Source organism: Amaranthus tricolor, chromosome 9, assembly GCF_026212465.1.
Source record: "Amaranthus tricolor cultivar Red isolate AtriRed21 chromosome 9, ASM2621246v1, whole genome shotgun sequence".
NCBI classification, from domain to species: domain Eukaryota; kingdom Viridiplantae; phylum Streptophyta; class Magnoliopsida; order Caryophyllales; family Amaranthaceae; genus Amaranthus; species Amaranthus tricolor.
In genome coordinates, this window is record NC_080055.1 from 21,063,628 (window position 1) to 21,074,008 (window position 10,381).

The 10,381-nt window shown below is 34.5% G+C and overlaps 1 protein-coding gene across 2 annotated transcripts; it reads left to right on the top strand.

Moving 5' to 3' along the window:
* Positions 1–707: 707 nt before the first annotated feature.
* Positions 708–9,539, top strand: LOC130824466 (subtilisin-like protease SBT2.5). 2 transcript variants are annotated; one of them, XM_057689491.1, is made up of 11 exons: positions 708–984; positions 1,561–1,774; positions 2,781–2,925; positions 3,040–3,434; positions 4,046–4,141; positions 4,222–4,294; positions 4,553–4,838; positions 5,523–5,848; positions 6,335–6,602; positions 7,214–7,498; positions 8,642–9,539. In XM_057689491.1, exons 2-11 carry the CDS (start codon positions 1,599–1,601, stop codon positions 9,046–9,048), a joined length of 2,457 nt encoding a protein of 818 aa, XP_057545474.1. In that variant the 5' UTR covers positions 708–984; positions 1,561–1,598; the 3' UTR covers positions 9,049–9,539. The 2 variants fall into 2 exon arrangements, with proteins under 2 accessions (XP_057545474.1, XP_057545473.1); XM_057689490.1 differs by having other exon boundaries at positions 708–955.
* The last annotated feature ends 842 nt before the right edge of the window (positions 9,540–10,381 follow it).

The window sequence follows — 10,381 nt, forward strand, 5'->3', positions numbered from 1 at the left end:
AGGTTTATTTTATATTTTTAATTGAATTTTCTTATATTTATTTAATAATTAGTTTGGAAAAGTAAATATTTAAATTACTGAAAACTCATAAAATAAAATAATCAATTATAAAGATAGTAAAGACAAGACTTCGTAACAAAATAGGCGACGATTTTTGGCTGATAGTTTAATAAAATACATAGAGACATATAGTATCAATGAGATTATAGATGGTTTTAAAGTGCTAAAAAAGTATTGAGCTTTAATTTGATTTAACATATAGGTTATAATTTTTGGTTGTATTGATTGACTGTATTTTAGTTGAATCAAATTTTTTTATTAACTCCACCCTCTAAAATTTTGTTGAAGTTTCACCACTGATTCTAAGAAACTATCTCACTATGATATGTGAAATTTACCTCTTATATATATTTGATACAAATTGTCTTATATGAGATTGTCTCATAATAAAATATGCCTATATAATTATATATTTATATAATTAATTATCTTCAAATTATAAATAATCACTTAAATTAATTTAATAAAAATAGTCTAACCATAACATTATGTCGATATGATCCAAACAAGTCAACAAGTCAATTAAAAGGATCAATATTCTCAAACATCCATCCATTAGTATGAGACTAAGGGAGACTCCTCCACGTTAGCGATCCTTGTCTGGCGCGTTTTCTATATACTTTTATTAATTAATATTTTTTTATCATTAAAATACCCTAACGACCTTTCTCTCTCTTACTTCACTTAAACTCTCATTCTCACTCTCACTCTACTAATTAATTATCCTTTCTCCCTCTTTACTACCATCACCAAATTTCTGGGATTTCTTTAACTAATTATATATTCTGATTTTACTGGGGAACTTCATTTTAATTTCTGGGATTTCTCACTTCAAAAAAAAAAAAATAAAAATCCCACATTTCAATATTGCTCCCTCCTGCTCTAAAATTTCTGGGTTTGCTTCCTTTCTTTTGATTAATTAGAGTTAAAGATCTTTACTTTTCATTTTTCTAAACTTTTTTTTTTTGGGTTTTTTTCATGTGATTTTAGTACTGTAATATCAGTAAATGTAAATAAAATGTTGGGTATTTTGATTCCTTTCTTGTGTGTCTATATTACATTTTGCAGAATCATATGATTTCACATTAAAAAAGTAGTATAGAAGAAGAAAGCAGACAACTTTCCCTTTCTGAATATCACTTTTGCTTTTTAGAATACAATAAGTGCATTTCTTATAGGTTTAATAATCTAGATCTTATGCTAAATCTTATTGTCAGAATCACTATTTATGTATGATTGATGTGATGATATCCTCCTTATTCTTAACTAATTTTGTATTATATTAATTAATTAATTTTGTTGGTTGGGTTAGCCAGAAACAAACTTTTTTATCCTACCTGACGAGCGAGTTATTTAATGATATTAGGGTAAAGAATGTTGTTTTTGGTGTAAAGAGTGGGATTCTCATTGTGGGGTTGCTTTAGTTCTACTTCAGTGTGGTTTAAGTTATGCTAGAGTAAAGTTTACTAAATTTTGGTTGTTTTGTTTATGTATAAACAGAGATGATGTGCTGCTGAGCTTTCGTGGACTTATTGAAAATGAAGGGTATTTCAATTGGGTTTTTGATAGTAGTGTTGTTTGCCCATTTGGGTGATATAAAGGGGGAGATCTATATAGTTACACTTGAGGAAGAGCCTGTGGTGAGTTACCGGGGAGGTGTTCATGGGTATGAAGCAACTGCGTCTGAGTCTGATGAGAAGATTGATGTTGCCAGGTAATTTTGTTCCTTCAACTTTTGGAATGTCTCAATTGGTTAGGTGTGATTTTTGTCAAGGAACCAACTCGGCCAAAAGTGCTGATGGTTGAGGTTTCAAGATATGTTATATGTTCTAATATGCCCCTTACACGAGAGCCATTTAAGCTAGACACTTTAAATGAGGTGGTTGAGTTTTGAACGCGTGACTTCTTGTCACAGTTGCTCTGATACCATGTAAAGGAACCATTGCAACCAAAAGCTTAAACGAGGTTTCATAATCTGTTATATGCTCTAACAAGTTGTTATAAAAAGTTCATCCAACATGTTTGATTGTTGGTATTAAATTGTGAAAACAATTAAATCCAAATTACTAGCCTAGGTTTGTAAAAAATTGTGAGCTTTTGTTACCTTGAAAATGACATAACAGAATTCATGAAAATCAACACAGACATTTTCGTTATCATCATTTAATATCAACAACTACATGTGCATGAAGCTGATGTATTGATTTATGTAGTTGAACTGTCTTTTGTGACTAAGGCTTTGACATTGTTGTTGTTGTGTAATATGAACAACCAAACAAGTTAATTATTATGTTAATGGCTGGCAAAAGTATGAAGCTAGACAACGCATTTTTTACATGAAACCTTTTCATCTGTAATATTGCATTGGTGTATTGGTTTGACTTGGACTAGTTTACTATTCAATGTTGTAGAAAAACATACTCCCTGCTAAAGAGATTGACATAAAACATGCAACCATTAGAGGGTCATATCAAATACTTTTGGTTGGAGTAACTAAATGAATGAGAGAGATAATGAAGAATGGATTTACTTGTTTGCTCAATCAGATTAACAGCTATGCAACACTATCATTTGATGGAGTTCCTGTTTTATCGAATGGCTGTCATGCTGCCAACATTGAATCTTTGTCATTCATTATTTTCGTAGTTATAGTTTTGTTTAATTCATGTTTTGTGTATCATATCGGTCACAGCATCAAACGTTTAATTGATCATTTTCAGTGAGACCGTCATATCATATGCGCGCCACCTAGAAATGAAACACGATATGCTGCTTGGGTTGCTGTTCAAAGGTGGTAGTTACAACAAGTTATACAGCTATCGACACCTAATAAATGGCTTTGCGATTCATACTACTCCCGAGCAGGTGAAGCTTTATCCGTGTCTTGTGTCTACACTGACCTTCACATTTTGATGGTTGATATGAGTTTATGTATTTTTCTTGCCATTTGGTTGCTTACACAATCGCAATTTGTACTAGGCAGAAACCCTTAGAAGAGCACCGGGTGTGAAATCAGTGGAACGAGATTGGAAAGTGAGGAGACTTACAACACATACACCAGAGTTTCTGGGGCTCCCAACTGAAGTATGGCCGACGGGTGGTGGTTTTGACAAGGCGGGAGAGGATATAGTAATCGGGTTTGTGGATTCAGGAATATATCCCTTGCATCCAAGCTTTGCATCTCATGAAGCAGAGCGATATGGACCTGTTCCGAAATACAGGGGGAAATGTGAAGTTGATCCCGATACAAAAAGGAGTTTCTGTAATGGCAAGATTGTTGGTGCTCAGCATTTCGCAAAAGCTGCGATAGCAGCTGGAGCATTCAATCCTTCTGTAGATTATGCTTCTCCTTTAGATGGTGATGGACATGGAAGGTTAGAATTGTCTATTTGTTGATCTTCTTTTCTGCTTATCTAATAGGAATAAATTGGACACATGCAAATGTTGAATTCAGCTATTTCATAAATAACTTCCCATCTTTTTAGTTCAAAATGAATGTCAATTCTCCATAAGAATATCGGATTCACAAGATCGAATATGGGTATTTGAGATAAGATGAAGCGTCCGAGTAACATAGAAAGGAACCGAAACGAAATGAAATGTATAGCTCTCCTGGGTTTGGTATCATTCATCACACATGAATTGACAAGGAGGGATGGAACATGGAAGTAACAACATATCCGTCTGTATGAAAGACACGGTTTTTTTTTTTTTTTTTTTTTTTTTTTTTTTTTTTCCAAACATAGTGGAAAAAGAAAGTGAATGTTTAAATCCTTACAATGATCTTTGAGGCCAAACAAACTAAAATGTCAATGTGTTCCAATTATTTCTGATTTGCTTCCAAGGTTGATATTTTTTCGTTTATTTACTCATTTAATTTTAAGGGACTTGTACCTTCATTTAAAAATTTCCCTTGTATTTCTTAAATTTACTTTGGATAAATATTTTGAGGGATTAAGTTTCTGTGAACTCAATATTCCTGCAGTCACACAGCGGCAATTGCTGCGGGCAACAATGGTATTCCAGTGAGATTGCATAGATTTGAGTTTGGAAAAGCAAGTGGCATGGCCCCTCGTGCGAGGTGAGGAGTACATACCTTACTCACTTTTACTGTCTTAAATTCTATGATCTGGGGAATAAGCATTGTCCTTTATATTGCAGAATTGCTGTTTACAAGGCACTTTATAGACTTTTCGGAGGATTTGTTTCAGATGTCATAGCTGCTATTGACCAGGTATTGTTCCAACTTATATATACTTATTGTCAATGACAGTATATAATCAGGAAAATACGAGGTGCATACACTTCATAAGCCAACGAGATACCATCCTAAAACCATATGACAATGGGAGGAAGGGCTCCAAAAACTTATTCGGTTGGCTGATTTTTAGATACAACAATTTTGGATGCCTACAAGGTTGTGAACGGTTCAAGCTATATCATCGTATCTTTGTGGCTGTAAGCATATGAACTCATAATCATTATTTTGCAGGCTGTTCACGATGGTGTTGATATCATTAATCTTTCAGTTGGGCCTAACAGTCCGCCTGCAGCAACGAAAACAACGTTTCTCAATCCATTCGACGCAGCACTTCTATCAGCAGTAAAAGCGGGCATTTTCGTGGCACAGGCAGCTGGAAATGGGGGTCCTTTTCCAAAGACTATTTTATCTTACAGTCCATGGATAACTTCCGTTGCTGCTGCAATTGATGATCGAAGATATAAAAATCATTTTTTCTTGGGAAATGGGAAAGTTCTATCTGGAATAGGCCTGTCGCGTGAGTTCAATTTCTATGCTAACATTTATATTTTCTTTTTATCCATCTCGACTCAAGAACCTTGTTGAATTGATATTTATTTTCAATTATGTAGCTGGTCTTCTGTGCTGAAATTTCATCTTCTGAATCATTGAAGTTTTTTTCTTTAAAACGTAGTATAATCTAGGTCGCATCCCATCACATCGGCTGCATTGTAAAGGTTTTCAAAATAAACAAACCGATATTTCCCGCGTTGTAAAGGTGTAAAAAACCCGCGTTTTTGGCCGTATCAAGGGATATCTTATGGTTTCAACCGATATTTAGGCGTTGTAATAACCGCAGCACTCCTGTTACCGTATCAACATTCTGTTACCGTGATCACGTCCGTTCCGCTTTTTTAAACTACGTTTTAAAATAATGGATGCTTTTGTGTATGTCTTTCATATGGTTGACCTCATAGATCCTAGAATGGAGCTTTCTAGTTTAGCATTATTACACTTTTCAGTATACCTTACCAAATTACCATAATGTTACCAATGAGACTTTTCCAAGGTGGGTGGGTGTATGTGGCCTTATCTGTATTTTACCTCTACAATTGCAAATAGGGAGTTACTCATTAATCTCATGATCAGTATTTTACCTAGAATCGAGCTGTTGGTATCTTTGCGTTTATTAAGCTAATGCTAGTCCTTTTTCCCCCTGCAGCTTCCACCCATTTAAACAAAACTTACACCCTTGTTGCGGCAAACGATGCATTGCTTGATACATCTGTAATGAGATTCAGTCCTTCAGATTGTCAGAGACCTGAAGTATTGAACCGAAAATTGGTGGAGGGAAAAATTCTTCTCTGTGGCTATTCGTTCAATTTTGTAGTCGGCTCTGCATCTATCAAGAAAGTTTCTGAGACCGCACGGAGCCTTGGTGCTGCTGGATTTGTCCTTGCCGTGGAAAATATTACACCCGGAACAAAATTTGATCCAGTCCCGAGCAGTATTCCTGGCATTGTTGTGACTGATGTTGGTAACTCCCTGGTAACCATCTTGAGCTCTTTCTTCCCGGCATAATATGGTTTGACTGTCTGTGTCTTAGTGCAGAAATTACATCTATATAGAATATTTTTTCATTTGGTTTCAAGTCATATATCAAATTCCGGTTGTTAATACAATACTGTCTTTGTCCCATTTGAGTTGCACCGAATTCATATTTTGGGTTGTTCAACTTACTTTGCACCCTTTTGCTATTTTTGCAATGGTCGCCGCAATTCTCTTTTAATCTTATCCATGAATTCTTTTTTTGTTTTTTAAGCTCATTCACTCATTCAGTTACCCCACATGTTATTTGTCTTAATTCACACACTACAAATTAATATTTACATGTCTATAAAAGAGGTGCAAATCAAATGGGACGGAGGGAGTACATTCTAATTAGTTATGTCGTGGCGTTTAGGAGTTCATACCCTAATACAAAGAAGAGATGTTAATACAACACATTCTAATTGGTTAACCTTTGACGTTCAGGAGCTCATAGACTATTACAATGTCTCTACTCCACGAGATTGGACTGGACGAGTTAAGAGCTTTGAAGCAAAGGGCCGTATTGGTAATGGATTAAGGGCTACTCTTCACAAGTCGGCCCCACAAGTTGCATTATTTTCTGCAAGGGGTCCAAACATAAAAGACTATAGCTTCCGAGATGCTGATCTTTTGAAGCCCGACATTTTGGCTCCTGGAGCTCTCATATGGGCAGCTTGGGCTCCACATGGTACCGATGAACCCAACTACGAAGGTAAGACTACTCACTTTTCCTTGTGTAGATGTCTATGACATATTCCAGTATGAGCCAAGTTTCTGTTTCATAAAAGGAAAATTCCATGTGGTAACCCGGAACTTTCTGCTTTTTCACGTGGTAGACAAATTTTTTTTAATCTACTTGGTGACCTTGACCTTCCAACTTTTCCATGCGGTAGACAAAAGAGAAGTTTGTTTGTTAACTTCACATTATTTTTGCCCAACGTAATGACATTTTTTTTCAAAAAACAAACGTCGTGATCACCCTAATTGACCACATATTTTGAAATCCAATCGAAATCAGTACTTAATTTAACCAAAAAGTTGACATTTTTCTACCAAATGGAAAACATGGAAGCTTAAAGTCACCATGTGGATTTAAAAACATTTGTAGAAAAGTTAAAAACTCAGGGTCACCACATAGAATTTCCCTTAAAAAAATGGTGTCTAAACTCCAAACTTCCGAGTTTCTTGATTCTGAACAAAATTATATTCTTAATTATTTGAAATTCCTCTATTTTGTTTATCGACTATGATGGAACGCATTGAGGTTTGAATATGATATCATAGGAGTAGAGAATTATTTACGGACTTCTACTCTCCATGTAGGGGAATCATTTGCCATGATATCTGGAACAAGTATGGCTGCACCACATATTGCCGGGATTGCTGCTCTGATAAAGCAAAAGCATCCACGCTGGAGCCCGGCAGCTATTAAGTCGGCTTTGATGACTACGACAACAACTATAAATAGAGCTGGGAGACCACTACAAGCACAACAATACACTGGATCATCTGAAGAGGTAACCTTGGTTACTGCTACACCATTTGATTATGGGAGCGGGCATGTTAATCCTCAAGCAGCTCTAGATCCCGGACTTGTATTTGATGCAGGTTTGTGCAAACCTTCTTTTTATGAAGCATGTTTTATGGAGGCAGTAGCTCGAATCATTTAACTTAAGTACATATTTGATCAACATGCTACGACCCATCAAATATTACAAAGAAAAAAGCAATATTCTGACTCCTAGAGTACTATAGAAATTCCCCCAAAACTATAGAGGCGTGCTACAACCCATCTAGTTGCTCTGAGTCATTCAACATTAATTTTGTGAGTTATTTGCTTAGTTATTCAATGAACCGGGAAAGATAGGATCAAAAACAGGCAACATAAGTAGAAGAAGATTAGAAAAAGGCAAGCTTTGATATGTTATTGCTCTAGCTATCTAGCAAAACCGTTACCGATAAGATTTGATTAAAAACCGAAGTTCAAGATAAGTAGAAGATGATGAGAAGAAAAATGTAAGCATTGATATATTTGCTCTAGCTGTCTAGCAAAACCAGTCTCACATTCGCTAATCTACTCGCGAATCGCACATCGAAAAAAGCGATTCATGGTCGGTTTTGGACTTTCTTGGGCATTTTTGAGCAAATCGCAGAATTCAAAAGTGACTTATTTTACACTGAGCAAAACACTTATAAATACTCTTGAGCTTTTGAGAGGCTTTCTATAGCCTCTCCCGAAACAAGTTAAAAAATACTTCTCAATAGCATGCTTCATCACTTTGACCCTTTTCTTATTTGTTGCATTCTTCACGTAAGTGTTATCTATGCGTTTGCTCTGATTTACCACAAATTCTCGGTCCATATCTCTTATTATTGGCATATTGATGCCATAAAAAGTGACCTCAGACTCAGGGCCGTTCTGAGATTTTAGGGGCCCGGAGTGAAAATTAAATTATGGGCCCTAATTATAAAATATATATTTGTGATTACAAAATTTATAATATCAAAAAAATATTACACACCAATAATAGAGCTCGATATTATAATCATGCATTCATAATTCAATAATTAGTAAATAAGATAACAATTGTCATTAATTGTACTTTGGTTTGGTGGTTAAATGCACAATTGAATCTCACAAGATCTCAAGTTTATTGCATATGAAAGTAAAATTTATCTATTTTTTGTGACCCTGCTCAAACTGGCTCTAGAATAAGCTGTTCTTTACATACTATTCACTTGATATCACAGGTTATTCAGATTACTTGGGATTCTTGTGCACGACGCCAGGAATCCATCCTCAAGAGATAAGAAACTATACAAGACAACCTTGTAATTTTACCATGGATCATCCGTCGAATCTCAACACACCATCAATAGCAATCTCTCACCTCGTTGGTACACAAACTGTGACAAGGACTGTTACAAACGTCGCAGAGGAAGAAACATACACGATCACAGCAAGAATGGCACCATCGATTGCCATCGAGGTAAACCCTCCTGCTATGACTTTACTTCCAGGGGCGTCTCGCAAATTTTCTGTGTCTTTGACCGTGCGTTCAATAACCGGATCATACACCTTCGGGGAAGTCACATTAAAAGGAACCCGAGGGCACAAGGTGAAGATCCCGGTATTAGCTATGGGTTACAAGAGATAGGTTATAAGGTTATAGGGATGTATGTCGATAAAGCTCGAGTTTAAAACTTAACGCATTCTTTGTGACTAGGGAATAAGAAAAAAAAGTGTGTCGAGGATGCATTATATGAAATATAAGACGGGGTTGCGAAGTCAGATGTGTATCGGGAGGAAACTCCCTCGGTTTCCTACCTAGGTGGTATATTTTTCTTGTTTTTGGTGGGTAATTTTTGTTGTAATATGCATTAATGATAATGTATTAGACTCTAGATTAAGTATATTATTATAGATTTAGCTTAATCTCTTCCTATTATGGTTATTTCCATTGTAAAGAAGCAAGTGACCAAACAAGTGTAACAGATAAAAAATGAAGGGAAGAGGAAATTTGTATTGTAAGTTCTCCTTGATAAGGATTCAGGTGTAATATTATAAATGTTGGAGTACTGAACATATTTTTTCAGCTTCTTTTATGGAGAAAGCTGAAGCATATAACTTTTAAGCTGTTTAGTTGAAGCTTTTCTTTTGCACATTTTCTTAAACAATATCTATTTATCAAGTATAAGAGGTGTTCATTGGGTCATGGGGTAAATTTTGGGTCAAGTGTTTCAGATCGGTTTAAAATTGAGTCTTGTGTCCGTATTGTTTTTTACATTATTTTAACTTCATTTTGATGTCTGCTTAAGTCAGGTTCGATTTCAAGGTTGGGTGAATATCGGGTTATTGTGTCTATTTTAAACACCTCTATCAAGTATATCCACTTTTCATTTGTATGAGGCTATTTCATTATACCGTTATTTTATTTTTGTAAAATTTTCAGTTTTGCCTATCCCCTCAAAAAAAACAATGCTCTGATTTTATACCCTTTAGTAAAATTATTTAGCAAATTTATGAAAAGATACAAATAAAGTTAAAAGTCAAGAGTTTGGATCAAATGAGTGGAAAATAAAAAAATGACGGATTAAATTTTTAGCATTAAAAAAAGATCATATATGATATTGTATGCAAATAAATTGACTTTATTTTTTTTTCTTTGTGAATTATTAATAAATAAATATGTTTAATGCCGTTTTTTATCAATCAACATTGAAATTGACTTCATTCTTTTTTTGTGTCAATGAATAAGAAAAAATGCCGTATTTCTTTTATAGTAGTAATATAAAATAAAAAATAGTAATAATCAATTGTCATATTGACATATGAATGATGTTTAGCTTACTGTAATATCCGAGATATCATTAAAAAAAATAATAAATAAAATAAAATAAAAACAGGAAAATAAATAATTAATAATATAAAATTTAGAAAATTTAAACAAAATAATAAATTTGTTTAGAAAATTATACGTTTAAAACTAA